The sequence below is a fragment of the Pan paniscus genome, chromosome 19 (assembly GCF_029289425.2).
Source record: "Pan paniscus chromosome 19, NHGRI_mPanPan1-v2.0_pri, whole genome shotgun sequence".
NCBI classification, from domain to species: Eukaryota; Metazoa; Chordata; class Mammalia; order Primates; family Hominidae; genus Pan; species Pan paniscus.
This window is the reverse complement of record NC_073268.2, coordinates 32,132,168-32,147,925: the sequence shown is the minus strand read 5'-3', so window position 1 is coordinate 32,147,925 and position 15,758 is coordinate 32,132,168. Positions and strand designations below refer to the sequence as shown.

At 50.5% G+C, this 15,758-nt stretch overlaps 1 protein-coding gene across 6 annotated transcripts in view; it reads left to right on the top strand.

Moving 5' to 3' along the window:
• RHBDL3 (rhomboid like 3) overlaps positions 1-15,431 on the top strand; it is a 58,970-nt gene extending 43,539 nt beyond the window's left edge. For 4 of the 6 annotated variants that reach the window (XM_034942123.4, XM_034942125.3, XM_008971291.5 and 1 more), the window contains 2 exons: positions 6,811-6,871; positions 11,739-15,431. In XM_034942123.4, coding sequence (XP_034798014.1) covers positions 6,811-6,871; positions 11,739-12,010 — 333 coding nt within the window. In that variant the 3' untranslated portion in view covers positions 12,011-15,431. The remainder of the gene's footprint in view (positions 1-6,810; positions 6,872-11,738) is intronic. The other 2 variants (XM_034942121.3, XM_034942124.3) reach the window with 1 other exon arrangement.
• The last annotated feature ends 327 nt before the right edge of the window (positions 15,432-15,758 follow it).

Genomic DNA, 15,758 nt, shown 5'->3' with positions numbered 1-15,758 from the left:
AATCAAGACTTCTTCTTTTTTTTTTTTTTTTTTGAGACAGGGTTTCGCTGTGTCACCCAGGCTGGAGTACAGTGGCACGATCTCAGCTCACTGCAACCACCACCTCCTGGGCTCAAGCGATCCTCTTGCCTCAGCCCCCCGAGTAGCTGGGACCACGGGCTCGTGCCACCATGCCTAGCTAACCATGTTGCCCAGGCTGGTCTCGAACTCCTGAACTCAAGTGATCCACCCACCTCAGCCTCCCAAAATGCTGGGATTACAGGCGTGAGCCACCATGCCCCGCCAAGACTTCTTATTTTAAACACTAGAAATATACAGATACACCTAATTGAATAATTTATTAATTGCCTCCTGCTGGCCAGAGTTCCATTTTTTAATCTACAAGATATTTACTTACACTTCGCTCTGTATGATTGATGTTTTCCCAAAATGTTTGAGGTCTGAATTTTCACAAACTGAACCACATTGTCAAAGCACAAGGGAAGATGGTTGCCTAACAGACACTAAAGATTTCTGTTATAAAGTTTACTTTATTGGCCGGGCGTGGTGGCTCATGCCTGTAATCCCTGCACTTTGGGAGGCCAAGGTGGGCAGATCACGAGGTCAGGAGATCAAGACCATCCTGGCTAATACGTGAAACCCCATATCTACTAAAAAATACAAAAAACTGGCTGGCGCGGTGGCTCATGCCTGTAATCTCAGCACTTTGGGAGGCTGAGGCAGGCGGATCACGAGGTCAGGAGTTCGAGACCAGCCTGGCCAATATGGGTGAAACCCCATCTCAACTAAAAATACAAAAATTAGGTGGGCGTGGTGGCAGGTGCCTGTAGTCCCAGCTACTCAGAAGGCTGAGGCAGAAGAATCGCTTGAACTCGGGAGGCGGAGGTTGCAGTGAGCCAAGATCGTGCCACTGCACTCCAGCCTGGGCGACAGAGCAAGACTCCGTCTAAAAAAAAAAAAATACAAAAAATTAGCCAGGCGTGGTGGCGGGCACCTGTGGTCCCAGCTACTCAGGACGCTGAGGCAGGAGAATGGCTTGAAACTGGGAGGCAGAGCTTGCAGTGAGCCGAGATCACACCACTGCACTTCAGCCTGGGCGACAGAGCGAGACTCCGTCTAAAAAAAAAATATATATAAAAAATTAGCCAGGCGTGGTGGCGGGCACCTGTGGTCCCAGCTACTCAGGACGCTGAGGCAGGAGAATGCCTTGAAACTGGGAGGCAGAGCTTGCAGTGAGCTGAGATCACACCACTGCACTTCAGCCTGGGCGACAGAGCGAGACTCCGTCTAAAAAAAAAAAAATACAAAAAATTAGCCAGGCGTGGTGGCGGGCACCTGTGGTCCCAGCTACTCAGGACGCTGAGGCAGGAGAATGGCTTGAAACTGAGAGGCAGAGCTTTCAGTGAGCCGAGATCACACCACTGCACTTCAGCCTGGGCGACAGAGTCAGGCTCCATCTCAAAAAAAAAAAAAAAAAAAAAAAAGGTTTACTTTATTAAGGAAAAATATTTTTGTAGGACAAAGAATCAACTCCCTAATTTATCTGCGTCATGCTTTCACCTTCCCTGTGTTGGGTTTTCTTGAAGTCATTTCACAAGAAACCGTTTCTACCAGGGATAGATATAGAAAGCTGTATTGGAATGGAAGCTCCCTGCCTGGCTTTCAGCCTCTGCACTCTTAACCCGTTTGGGTGAGCAAGATGCTGAGGGGACTGGTTACCAACTTGTTCGCTGTGGGTGAGTACTATCTCACTCTTTGAGGCTCTGGGAGAATGAAATGAAAGGGCCTGCAAAAGGTTTGTATTCCCCAAAGATCTGCAGGCTTTCCAGCTTTTATAGCAGCAGCAGTGCTGGCTGCATGTGAGATTTTTTTTCTTCTCTCCCGTTGTTTCAGTGCACTGATTTTATTGGCGGGAATATTGGATTAGGGAAGTAAGGCAGCTGGTTGGAAGCGGGGACTCTCTAGTTTAACCCCTCGGCTGCTGGGAGGCAGGTCATATTTACTGGCGTTTTTTCGCTCCATTTGTGGGCAGCTGGGACAGACGGCACAGGCACATGGAATGTGACCTCTGAAGTGTGGGTGGACAGAGCCCTGGACCAGGAGCCCAGTCAGCTCACCATTCACTCACTGTGACCTTGAACCAGCCCTCCTGAATCCTCAGTTTCTTCTTCCCTAAAGTGTGCGGCAGAGGGATGGACTGGATCAGCTTGGCAGGCTCCAGGGCTTTCAGGGTCCAGGCAGATGTTGTAAACCCATAAAGCGGGCCTGGGAGGTGCTGTGGCAAAACTGGAGTCATTCAGATTCAGATTTTTTCAAGCCACTCTGCAGGGCAAACTCCCCGTCTTTGTCTCAGGTCAAGATACTGTCACACATTTAGATGATGCCTACTGTGTGCCAGGCAGTGGTCTCAGTGCTTTACATATATTAATTCATTTCATTCTCACAACCACCTGATGAGGTGGGGAACTGAGATAAGGGGCAGTTGTTATCTCAAATTCACAAATGAAAACGACAGAGAAGAAGGAATTCTGAGCCACCCCACTGATGGCCAACCAGGCCAAAAATAAGGATGGCGCATTTAACATCTATCTCAGATAGGGCCCAGGAGGGGCATGGAGGCAGGAGACCTCAGATAAAGGAGAGAGCTGTCCATACATTCTAACTTACTTTGTTTGCCTGATATTATCACTCAGGACATAGTGAAAGAGACATTGTCTTCAGATAAGATATTCACTTAGGCCAGGCTTGGTGGCTCACGGCCTACAATCCCAGCACTTTGGGAGGCCGAGGAAGGTGAATTGCTTGAGCCCAGGAGTTCTGAACCAGCCTGGGCAACATAGGGAGACCCCATCTCTACAAAAAATTTAAAAATTAACCGGGTGTGGTACAGTCTGCCTACAGTCCCAGCTAGTTGGGAGGCTGAGGTGGGAGGATCACTTGAGCCCAGAAGGTCAAGGCTGCAGTGAGTCGTGATCATGCCACTTCACTCCAGCCTGGGCAATAGAGTAAGACCCTGTCTCAAAAGGAAAAAAAAGAAAAATAATAAGATACTTACTCAGAGGGGGCCGAGCACAAATGGCTCATGCCTGTAATCCCAGCACTTTTTGTTTTGTTGTTGTTTTGAGACAGAGTCTCACCCTTTGCCCAGGCTGGAGTGCAGTGGCGCAATATCGTCTCACTGCAGCCTCCACCTCCCAGGTTCAAGCAATTCTTGTGCCTCAGCCTCCAGAGTAGCTGGGGTTACAGGCATGTACCACCACACCCAGCTAATTCTTTTATATGTTTAGTAGAGATGGGGTTTTGCTGTTTGCCAGGCTGGTCTTGAGCTCCTGGCCTCAAGTGATCCGCCTGCGTCAGCCTCCCAAAGTGCTGGGATTACAGGCCTGAGCCACCACACCTGGCCTGTTGTTTTTGAGAAAGGGTCTCACTCTGTTGTCCAGGCCAGAGTGTGCTGGTGCAATTTCAGCTCACTGCAACCTCCACCTCCTGGGCTCAAGCGATCATCCCACCTCAGCCTCCTGAGTAGCTGGCACTACAAGTGCACACCACCACGCCCAGCTAATTTTTTATAGAGGCAGGGTTTCGCCATGTTGCCCATGCTGGTCTCGAACTCTCAGGCTCAAGCATTCCTCCTGCCTTGGCCTCTCCCAAAGCACTGGGATTACAGGCGTGAGCACCTAGCCTGTAATCCCAGCACTTTGGGAGGCCGAGGCTGGAGGACCACTTGAGGCCAGGAGTTCAAGACCAACCTGACAACATAGTGAAGTTCCATATCTACAAAAAATAAAAAATTTAGCCAGATGTGGTGGCACATGCCCATAATCCTAGCTACCTGGGAAGCTGGGGCAGGAGGATTACTTGAGCCCAGGAGTTTGAGGCTGCAGTGAGCTATGATTGCATTGCTGCATTCCAGCCTGGTTGGCAGAGTGAAACCCTGTCTCTTAAAAAGAAAAAGTCTTCTGTACTTTTGCTTTTAATTGTGATAAATGTACATACCATAAAATGTACCATCTTAAAGTATACAGTTACATTTTAAATGTACAGTTCAATGGCATTAAGTACATTCATACGTTCACATTGTACAATCATCGCCATCTGTCTCCAGAACTCTTTTCATCTTACAAAACTGAAACTCTGTACCCATTAAACAATGACTCCCCACCCCCTCCTCCCTCCAGCCCCTGGCAACCACCATTCTACTTTCTGTCTCCATGAATTTAATTACTCTATACTTCATCTAAGTGGAATCATACAGTATTTAGCTTTCTGTGACTGCATTATTTCACTTAGCATAAGGTCCTCCAGGTTTATTCATGCTGTAACATGGGTCAGAATTCCCTCCTTTTTTTTTTTTTTTTTTTGAGACGAGTCTCGCTCTGTCGTCCAGGCTGGAGTGCAGTGGTGTGATCTCGGCTCACTGCAAGCTCTGCCTCCCGGGTTCACGCCATTCGCCTGCCTCCAGAGTAGCTGGGACTACAGGCACCTGCCACCATGCCCGGCTAATTTTTTTGTATTTTTAGTAGAGATGGGATTTCACCATGTTAGCCAGGATGGTCTCGATCTCCTTTGACTTTCTGATCCGTCCGCCTCGGCCTCCCAAAGTGCTGGGATTATAGGCATGAGCCACCGCCTTTTTAAGGCTGAATTGTATTCCATTGTATGTATATATCAGCAGGTGACAATGTTATCCTGCCATCTGCTTCTTAGCTTGGAACATGAAGATTAGTGAAGATTAGACTTTCTACCTAAAAAGGGAAGGCAGGTGGCTCACCTCACCTTCTGTGAAGAAGGGGTGGCCGGTCAGTGAGGAAGAGTCAGGGAAGGGAGGAGGTGGGCAAGAAACCAAATATATAGACATATGTATGTATATTTCATGTATCCATCCATCCATGGACACTGGGGTGGCTTCCGTGTCTTGCCTATGGTGAATAATGCTGCTATGAACATGGGTATCACTTTTTTTTATTTTTATTTTTTTTGAGACGGAGTCTGGCTCAAGTGATCCACCCGCCTCGGCCTCCCAAAGTGCTGGGATTACAGGCATGAGCCACCACGCCCAGCCGGGTATCACCTTTAAGGGAGAATTGAAATCCATGGAGGGGACATTATAGGGAAGGAAAGCCTGGCAAACAACAGCAAGAAGAACCGTTAGGGGTGAGAGCCCTTCCCAGGGCTCCCAGGGAGACAGGGAGCACCCCATCACGTGGGCTGGAGGGCCATCTTGTTGGCTACTTGGCAGTGGGTGTCCGCCTTTGGGAAGAGATGTCCCATTAGATGGTTCCCAAGTTTCCTCCCATCCTAGGGTTTCAGCTTGAAGGGGGTCTGCGGTGCCCACCATCCGCTAACTGAGCCCGCTCAGATTGGGTCGCTAGATTCAGGGGAGGGCACTGACTCCTGTTTTCTTCCTCGTCTCCTGGCAAGGCTCCTCTGTGGGCAGACACCAGCAGATGACACCGATATCCTGCCATCTGCTTCCTAGCATGGAACATGTCGGCAAGCGAAGACAGGCTTTCCACCTAAAGCGGGACCGCAGGTGGCCCACACTTCACTTTCTGTGAAGAAGGGGTTGCTGGTCAGTGAGGAAAGATGGGGAGAAGGGAGGAGGTGGGCAAGAACTGAAGGCTGTGAGGATTTCCCCCTCTTTGGCATCTGCTCTGTGTCCTGCTTGCTTGACTGAAGCGTTCATAGATGTTAGTGTCCATGCCAGTGTTCAGGGCCTCTGTAAAGTTACACGGATGTTCCTGCAACCTCAAAGAAGTGCCAGACGTGCCCCCGAGCTGGGCCTGGGCCAGGCAGCAAAGGCAGATTGGGTGGTGGGAGGGGACCAAAGTCCCCTGGTTGTGCCCTCCTTCCCTGGGGCTTATGTGTTCCAGGAAGATTCCGGGCTTATTTCTGTGCACGCGGACCTCTGTATAAATGGAATAGTGCTTTGAATGCACTGCAGGAGTGCCTCTCAAAGGAATCCTGTGGTGAAGTCTTTTGTAAAGTGAAAAGTCCTTTTGTAAAGCGAATAATTGTACTGTTTATCTGCTTTGGAGGTTCCGAGTTTTCCAAGATTCTCAGGGGAGAGAGGGAGTTGTTTGAAGGCCACCTGGCCCACCCCCTCTCCAGTATCTGATTCTCCTCTGGAGCATCCTTTCCGAGTGACGTGAAACCCCCGATGGTTGGGAAACTCACGAAGCCTGCAAGACGGACCATTCTATCTCTGGAGAGCTCTGCTTACTAGAAATGGAAACTTACTCTGAGCTAAAAAGTCTCTCTCTGAAGTTTTCATCCATTGCATCTTCTGCTTGCAGGTTACACTGAATTGAATGTGCCCTTTCCTTGTGTTGACTCATTTGATATTTGACAACAATGAACTTGACCCCTGAGTCCCCTCTTTTTTGAGCTAAAAGATCCTGGCTTCCCCATTCATTCCTCATTTGCAGGATTTTGAGCTCTTTTATCATCCTGATGGTTCTGTCTTGACTTTGCTTGGTTGGCTCTCCTGCATCCTTTGCAACCATGGAGCTCAGCAGTGAATGCAGCTCTGAGATGTTCTCTGTCCATGTTGAGGAGACAGGGCCTCTCCTCTTCCTAGATCTGGAGTCCCTTCCTCTTGTTAGTCCAGCTCAAGAACTCTTATGACAGGAGTAAACTTGCTGTTGCCTAAAATCTCAAAGCCATGTGGTGTGTTCTGCTACTAAGCCACAACTCTCTCATTCAGGACTTCACGGAGATCCTTATTTTAATGTCAGGTTTTCTTAAGCAAGACACACCGGCAGAAGAGTGGTCTAATCTGGAACTGACTGAACTCTCCTTTTTCCCTAGAACTGGTCAGGCATGAAGTGCCAGTTCAAGCTGCTGCGGATGGCTGTGGCCCTTATCTGTAGTAAGTACTGATGGGGCGCTGGGGGACCAAAGCCTGGCACCAGGCCCTGGGGTTCAAAGATGGCACAGTTCCTGCCCTTCACGGGCTTGTGGTCAAGAAAAAAAAAGTGGGACATGTCAATGGTGTGCAAAAAAGTAGGGATATTGTGAGAGCTGTCTGTCCTGCTGTGCTGCTTCGTAACCGTTCATCTTTTATTTATTTATCTATTTTTAAAAATTATATTTTCATCTTTTTTTTTTGAGACAGGGTGTCTCCCTCTGTCATCCAGGCTGCAGTGCAGTGGCACAATCATAGCTCACTGCAGCATCAGACTCCTGCCTGGGCTCCGGTGATCCTCCCTCTTCAGCCTCCCAAATAGCTGGGACTACACATGTGTGGGTCCATGCCTGGCTGTTTAAAATTTTTGGCAGAGATGGGGGTCTTGCCATGTTGCCCAGGCTGGTGTTGAACTCCTGGGCTCAAGCAATCCTCCTGCCTTGGCCTCTCAAGTTGCTGGGATTACAGGTGTGAGTCACCACGCCCGGCATTTTATTTTATTTTATTTTATTTTTATTTTATTTAATTTTATTTATTTTATTTAATTTTATTTTTGAGATGGAGCCTCCCTCTGTCGCCCAGGCTAGAGTGCAGTGGTGTGATCTCAGCTCACCACAACCTCCACCTCCCGGGTTCAAGTGATTCTCCTGTCTCAGCCCCCCAAGTAGCTAGAATTACAGGCACGTGCCACCACGCCCAGCTACTTTTTTGTATTTTTTGTAAAGACGGGGTTTCACCATGTTGGCCAGGCTGGTCTCAAACTCCTGACCTCAGGTGATCTGCCCGCCTTGGCCTCCCAAAGTGCTGGGATTACAGGCATGAGCCACCATGCCTGGCCCCAGCCTATTTTTTCATCTTTTTATTGACATATAATATGCAAACAGAAAAGTGCTTAAGGACCAGCACCCAGATCAAGACAAATAACTTCCTAACCTTTTTGGTCATGGAACTGATCCTTTGAGATCCCCTGTTGAAAGTCCAAGACCCTGTCGCCAGAAAAATACATATATGTGCACTCATGTGCATACACACATATATCAAAAGCTGCAGTTTTAGCAGGTTCGCAAACTGTAACTAGTCCAAGAACCCTTAGGAACAAGATGTCTTCAGGGCCCTAGTTGGGAGAGCTCAGTTCTACCTACAGAGGTCATTCTGAGTGTTAGAGGCAAGCAGGTGTCCACCGAGTAAACACGGTGTAAGAGGACATTTCAGGCAAAGCTGCAGCCTGAACTAACATATAGATGGGTGAAGGGTCATGGCCAGTGAGTTGGTTAGCAAAACCAAGAAATTCGTTTTGGGATTGTGTGTGATTTTGATCAGAGATAAAGTTAGTGAAATAGTATGAGTCAGATTGTTAAGGGCTTTAAATGCTAAGAAAAGAAAATGTACTTCACTTTGCGTTCCCTGGGATCCCACTGGAGGGCTTTCAACAAGAGAGTTATTGATGGATAACCAGAGTTTTAGAAAACCAGTCAGGCTGCAGTGTGGAGAATAGATTGTGGGGACAAGGGGGATAAGACCAAAGACCAAAGGCCAAAGGGCTCTTTCTGAGATCGAAAGAGATGAGACTGAACAGAAGCAATGGAGGTAGGGGTCGGGCTGTGTGGCTGACGCCTGTAATCCCAGCACTTTGGGAGGCCAAGGTGGGAGGATCGCTTGAGCCCAGGAGTTTAAGACCAGCCTTGGCAATATAGCAAGACCTTGTCTCTACAAAAAAAAAAAAAAAAAAAAAAAACAAAAAAATTAGCCCGGCATGGTGGCTTGCACCTGTAGTCCTAGCTCCTTAGACTGAGGCAGGAAGATCTCTTGAGCCTAGGAGTTCAATACCAGCCTGGGCGATACAGCAAGACCCTGTCTCCACACACACACACACACACACACAAATTAAAAATTAGCCAGGCATGGTGGCTTATGCCTATAGTCCTAGCCCAGGAGCTTGAGGCAGCAGTGAGCTATGATCATGCCACTGCACTTCAGCCTGTGTGACAGAGCGAGACCTTGCCTTAAAAAAAAAAAAAAAAGAAAAGAAAAGGCAGGGCGCAGTGGCTCATGCCTGTACTCCCAGCACTTTGAGAGGCCAAAGCGAGTAGATCACCTGAGGTCAGGAGTTTGAGACCAGCCTGACCAACATGGTGAAACCCTGTCTCTACTAAAAATACAAAAATTAGCCAGGCGTGGTGGCGCGTGCCTGTAATCCCAGTTACTCAGGAGGCTGAGGCAGGAGAATCCCTTGAACCTGGGAGGCGGAGGTTGCAGTGAGCCGAGATCATGCCACTGCACTCCAGCCTCAGGGACACAGCGAGACGCGAGACTCTGTCTCAAAACAAAAACAAACAAACAAACAAAAAACAATGAGGATAGAAGAGGGAGTGAACGCATTTTCTCATCCAGTCCTCCAAACCCACCTAGAAAGGGTATTATTATTAGCTTAATTTATAGGTAGAAACTCCAGGCTCAGAGAGGTAGGTTCCTAGCCCAAGGTCACCCAGCTAAGAAGTGATAGAGCCAGAATTCAGAGCCAGCCTGTGCCATTTCAAATGTCCCACATGTTAGCCAAGCTAGACAGTAAGCACCTGGGCTTTCTCTGGGTCAGCCACCTGCTGTGTAGGTAAGAGGAAGACTGAGTCCGAACAAACCTGGGATGGAGGGTCAGGCCTGGGAGGGCTCCACTTCAATTCACGGAGGGTCAGGCCTGGGAAGGCTCCGCTTCAATTCACGTCCACCTTCCTTACTTCTTACCCCATGGCTTTCAAGAAATTGGGTCTGCCCCTGACCCTCTGTGGGTCTCTCTGGATCTGTTTCCTGGATGGGGCTGGAGATTCTCTCATCCCAGGAAGGAACTTCCAGCCTTAAAACCTGAGGACTCCTTGAGTCAGGGCATTAGGGTGCAGTGGGGTGGCAGTGGGTGTGGCATAGCTTCTGCGTCTGCTTAGGCTCTGAGTTTGTTCGTTTTTGAGGAAGGAAAGAGAAGCATGAGTTTTGTTGTTTAAAAAAAAAAAAATCCGGCCAGACGCGGTGGCTCACGCTTGTAATCCCAGCACTTTGGGAGGCCGAGGCGGACGGATCACGAGGTCAGGAGATACAGACCATCCTGGCTAACACGGTGAAACCCCGTCTCTACTAAAAATACAAAAAATTAGCCGGGTGTGGTGGCACTCGCCTGTAGTCCCAGCTACTGGGGAGGCTGAGGCAGGAGAATGGCGTGAACCCGGGAGGCGGAGCTTGCAGTGAGCCGAGATCGCGCCACTGCACTCCAGCCTGGGCAATAGAGTGAGACTCCGTCTCAAAAAAAAAAAAAAATCTAACCGTAAGCATCATAAAAACTAAAATGCTGTATCGGAGTTGGAGACCATCATCTTTCATACCTCCTTTATCAAACCCTGGACCTGGGGAGCCAAAGCTGGAAGGCTGTCCCAGGGCAGGAGTGGGAGAGCGGAGGGCGGAGGGTCGGTCCCTGGATGCGCCTTTTCTGCCATCTATCGGCCATCCTTGGAGTTGCAGGGCTCAGCCCAGAAGGCTGGGCAACCCCAAGGGAAATGAAGGTCCCTGGAGGTTCTGGCACCCCCTGCAGTGGTTAGGGTGGAGAGAAGTGCCCTGGCTCATTAACTGGTAGCTAAATAGGTATAAAATTCCCCTCAAAGGGCTTTATTTCAGTGTCAAATTTGCCTTGGTTTTCTCATCTGTAAAATGGGAATAAGAATACCTACCCTCAGTGTTCTTTTGGTAGTGGATAATGGGATGGCAGTTTCCTAGTGCCCGTCCTTTCAAGAGACTCATCCCCACTTGACTGGCTGACGCAAGAAGTTCACACAAGAAGCGTGGATTGGTGATCAGGATGAAGGCATCTTAGAATCTGTTACGGGTCGGTGTGGTGGCTCATGCCTATAATCCTAGCACTGTGGGAGGCTGAGGCAGGAGACTCACTTGAGCCCAGGAGTTCAGGCCTGAGCAACATAGTAAGACCTCATCTCTACAAAAAAAAAAAAAAATTTTTTTAAATTACCCAGATGTGGTGGTGGGTGCCTGTAGTCCCAGCTACTTGGGAGGCTGAGATGGGAGGATCACCTGAGCCCGGGAGGTTGAGGCTGAAGTGAGCTGTGATGGTGCCGCTGTACTCCCGCCTAGAGTGAGACCTGTGTCAACAAGAACAACAAAAAGAATCTGTTAAGGGGTCAATTCAGCAATTTGTTGGGGTCGGGGTTTTCTTTTTTTGTTTGTTTTTGAGACAGTCTTGCTCTGTCGCCCCGGCTGCAGCGCAGTAGTGCAATCACAGCTCACTGCAACCTCCACCTCCTGGGTTCAAGCAATTCTGCCTCAGCCTCCTGAGTAGTGGGATTACGGGAGCCCACCACCACACCCAGCTAATTTTTGTATTTTTAGTAGAGACTGGGTTTCACCATGTTGGCCAGGTTGGTCTCGAACTCCTGACCTCAGGTGATCCACCCGCCTCGGCCTCCCAAAGTGCTGAGATTACAGGTGTGAGCTGCCGCACCCGGCCAAATGTCACCTCTTTAGAGAGGTCTTGCATGACTCCCCGAGCTAAAGAATTTCCCTCCTTAAACCAGGCATTGCTTTTACATCACCTGTTTCCTCCCATAGATGTCTCTCTTCCTGAAATTATCTCATGTATGTAATTGCTTACTGGTTTATTGCTAGACCCTGTAAGCTCTGGGAGAACAGAGATTTGCCTGCCTCCTTCACTACTGTGTCCCCAGTGCAGAGAATGGTGCTTGGCCTAATAGGGAATGAATTCATGGGTGGGTGATGAAGTGAAGGCCCTCAGCCCCTGCTCAGGGCCCTCCTGTGACATCTCTGCTTCCTCCCCTTGCAGTGAGCATGGAGTTTGGGCGGGCCGTGTGGCTCCGCTTCCACCCGTCGGCCTATCCCCCGTGCCCTCACCCAAGCTTTGTGGCGCACTTGGGTGGCGTGGCCGTGGGCATCACCCTGGGCGTGGTGGTCCTGAGGAACTACGAGCAGAGGCTCCAGGACCAGTCACTGTGGTGGATTTTTGTGGCCATGTACACCGTCTTCGTGCTGTTCGCCGTCTTCTGGAACATCTTTGCCTACACCCTGCTGGACTTGAAGCTGCCGCCTCCCCCCTGAGGGCTGGAGGCCCAAGGTCGGGGAGGGGAGGGAAAAGCAGCACCCACAGGGAGCGCCTGCGAGGTTTCTTCTCATCACCAGCTCAGCTAGGCCGGGCAGACAAGGACAGAAGACTCTGGGCCACTGTAATGTTTGTGTTTAGATTTGGACACACAGTGGAGACCCTTTTCTGAAAGGCACCTGGCGGAGGAGTTGATGTGGCTGCTGTCGTTTTTCTCGGCTGCTCTGATGACATCGGGCCAGGGTGAAGGTCTGGGGTGGGGTGTGAGAGTGGCCCTCCCTCACCTGGGCTGGGCTTCTTCCATGGGGCCAGGGGGTGCCCCCTCACTGCTGCGGATTGAGCAGCAGCTTCTTCCTCCTCCTCTACCCTCAGAGACCCTAAGAGACATGGGAAGGCTCGAAGGTTGTTGCATCCAGGCATGGCCCCTCTCTAGCTCAGAGATAATTGCAGGCCATGTGGTGTCTCCTTGACACCTGCTGTGTCTGGGGCTCCAGTAAGAAGAGGGCCTACTGGACGTGTCAGCTGTGACCTGGCTGAAACCAGGGTGCCCTCCTGGGCTGGTTGGTGTGCACTGGGGCATGATCTGTTGTGCCTGGGTTGGGCAGAGCAGGGAGCCTGTAGGCTCTAGGACCCCTCTTGTGCTGGGGGTACCCAGTGAGAGGGACCCATGCAGGGGGAATAAACTTCATTCCAAGTTCCACCCTGGAGAAGACAGACCCAGGACCAGCTTCAGACTTCTCCCTCCCTTTCTTCCAGGATATTGGCATCTCACACGGGTGCCCCAGCCTCCATGCCCAGCCTTGTTTTAGGGTCTTTTTCTTTCCTTTTGCTGCCCTGACACTACTTTGTGCCTCTCTTTGGTTATGGAGACAGTGTTTTGAAACATTCATGCGTGTGTGTGTGTGTGCGTGTGTGTGTGTATATGTGTGTGTATGTGATGGGAAAGGTAACTGAGGCACGTCAGCGCCTGCAGAGAAGGCATGGAGGATGCAGGGGGCCCATGTGGGCATCCGTGAGAGGCAGGAGACCGTGGTGTGCTGTGGTTGCTGAGTGTCCTTGCTTTGACAAAGCCTGCCCCCTTCCTTCCCATCTCCTGTCCCTTCCACACCTGCCCCTGAGCATCACTGACCGGTGGCAGAATGGCCCTGCTGGAGGGAGAGCTCAAGCCCTCCAAGGATCCCTGGATGCTGAGGTTTGCCAGGTTCAGCTCTTGTTTCCCTCTGAGATGGCCTTCATATCCAAAAAGGTTCCATCCTATCTCCCTTAGGAGAGAAAGAGCTTTGGGGGCGCAAGAGAGGCTGGGGTAGGAATGTTGAGGCCATGTGTTCATTTAAGTTAGGGGGACAGGAGGCTACAGGAAGAGGAATTCCAATTTAGTTGGAAAACTTTGCCTCGGGAGAATTGTTGGGTGCATGGATGAACCTCAGAGGGAGGGCAGCCAGTAACCTCGGAGGCTTGGATGCGGGAGAGAACATGGTGGTTATCAAATCCACCCCACCCCATTACACAGGTGAGAAAACAAGATGGAGGGAATGACCCTCCTAACAGGAGCTGGTGCAGGCCCCGAATGGAGGGCATGAGGATGACCTTTGACAAAAGATGACACTCCCTTTATCATGCTCTTGGCATTCTCAACCACTGACAGCCCAGAAGAACAAAGAACGCCAGGCCTGGGAGGAGGCAGGGGGGCTGGGCGTGTCCAGAAACAGGGGCAGGAGTGTGGGAACGGTCTTCCTCCAGCCTCGTGCCCATCCCGGCCCTTGAGTGTAGCAGGGTCCAGGGTCAGTCAGGCCAGGCATTTGGGGTCTTGGGCCACAGTGGCTTCCCGTCCTGGTGACTACATGTAAATGGGCTCACTCACTCACTGGCAGGCGAGGCCCAGCCATACCGCATCTTGGCCCACTGCTAAATAGATTGCCCTGGCCTCATCCACATATGTAGTTCCCTAGGTCCTGCTCCCCTGCACCAGTGCCATGCTGAGGGCCACAGCCTGTGGCACTGTGGGCCCACGCCTTTGGCGGTGTTGCTTCAGCCTGGGGCGTCGTGTGTGCCCTGCCCACCGTTCTCTGCCCTAGTGATAGAAAGATGTAGATGGAAGTCAGTGCCTCAGAGGAGGAGGCTCTGAGGCTGTGGAGCTGGGCTCAGGGAAGACCAGGGGAGGATGCAGAAGGAGTCAGGACATTGCTGCCTCTGCCTGGGCTGCAGCCGCACTAAGCTGAGCGATGAGGTCCTTTCCTGGAGGGATGGAGAATCCCCTCCAGATTCCTGTCCTGGTCCCTGTGGTGTGGGTGGAATGAGCAGAGTGCCACCTCTGTCTGGTATGACCTGGAGAGGGAGCTTCCTCTCTCAGGGGTGAGAAAGCATTGAACTAGAAGACTCTAGAAATCCCTCGTAGAAGCACTCAGCTCCCTCGGGGACTCCCAGGGAAGCTTGTTACTGAGGACAGTGGAGGCGGAATCGTGTCTCCCACCATGTTAAGTGTGTCCTCTGCTGCCAAGGACCCTCGTCTACACCTTAGACCACCAGCCGCAGCTGTTCCCTGTCAGCACACCCACCTCCACCCCCTCTCCCAACCATGACTTCCAAGCGGGGCCGCAGGGTGGGGTCATAGGGTCACTTCACCTGACCCAGGCCTCTCCCCAGGTCAGGAGGCAGCTGTCTGGTCAGAGGAGTTCTCTTTGTGGCATCTGGCTTTCTCCTCAGCAGGTCCCACCACCCTCTCAGCAGCACTTCCCCATGGCCAAGGCTGGCCGTGTCCTCCGTGTCTCTTTCCTTGTCTGAGGTGGCTGCCAGCCCAGGGGGTGGTGTGTAAATCTTCAGGCTGGTGGAGGTAGGTTGGCCTTTTATCCACAGGATACAGAAACTGAAAGCTGGGGAATCCCCAAACAGCAGCCATAGACTCACTGGCTCTCATTAAACGGGAGAGGAATCACAGAAACTGGGGAAGGGAAAACAAACCTTCAAAGGAGAAATTTCGCTTTAATGACACCATTCATCATTCGTTTTTTAATTAGGAAAAGCTCCCTAATGAGGCTCTTTTGCCAGCTAATGACTCTCGATTTCCATGAGAACCATTCTTGCCCAGAGGATTAGGGGAGCCATTGCTCACCACGCCAGGATCTTCCCCCAGCGTCCAATTTAATTTGCAAATACGTAATGCAGATTCCCTGGGTGCCATGAAAGCCTTTCCTGGCATCATTCATGTTGCTCCCCGTGCTGGCTGGAAAGCACGGTTCTCCTCTGCCTTAAAAACAGTGCCCAACAGTGAACTGCCCCTCCGAGGACTTGAGTAAGTGGAAAAAACAAAACACAAACTGCAATGTTTGTTTCTAAGTATTTTTGTATTGTGTACATTCTGTATATTTTTGTTGTAACATATTATTTGAGCACAGATTCCATTAAAGATTTTTTTTTTTCCAAGCCATTGGTTATTCAGGAAGTGACCTGAAGGGCTGGCATTAGGGCCTGTTTCATCTGGGTCTGGGTCAGGATGGGTGGGAGAGGGTGAACAGCAGCGGTGGTGGATCTAGGATTTCTATAAAATACAGATTGGGGTATCAGTGCTTAGCACCAGTCTGTAGCTGTGTGCATCTTACTTAACTTTTCTCAAATCACTGAACTCTTTTGAGTGGTTGATGAAAGCTGTGATTTCTCTTCCCATAAAAATGTGTATGTAGGACGGGCATGGTGGCTCACGCCTGTAATCCCAGCACTTTGGGAGGCCGAGGCGTGTGGATCACCTGAGGT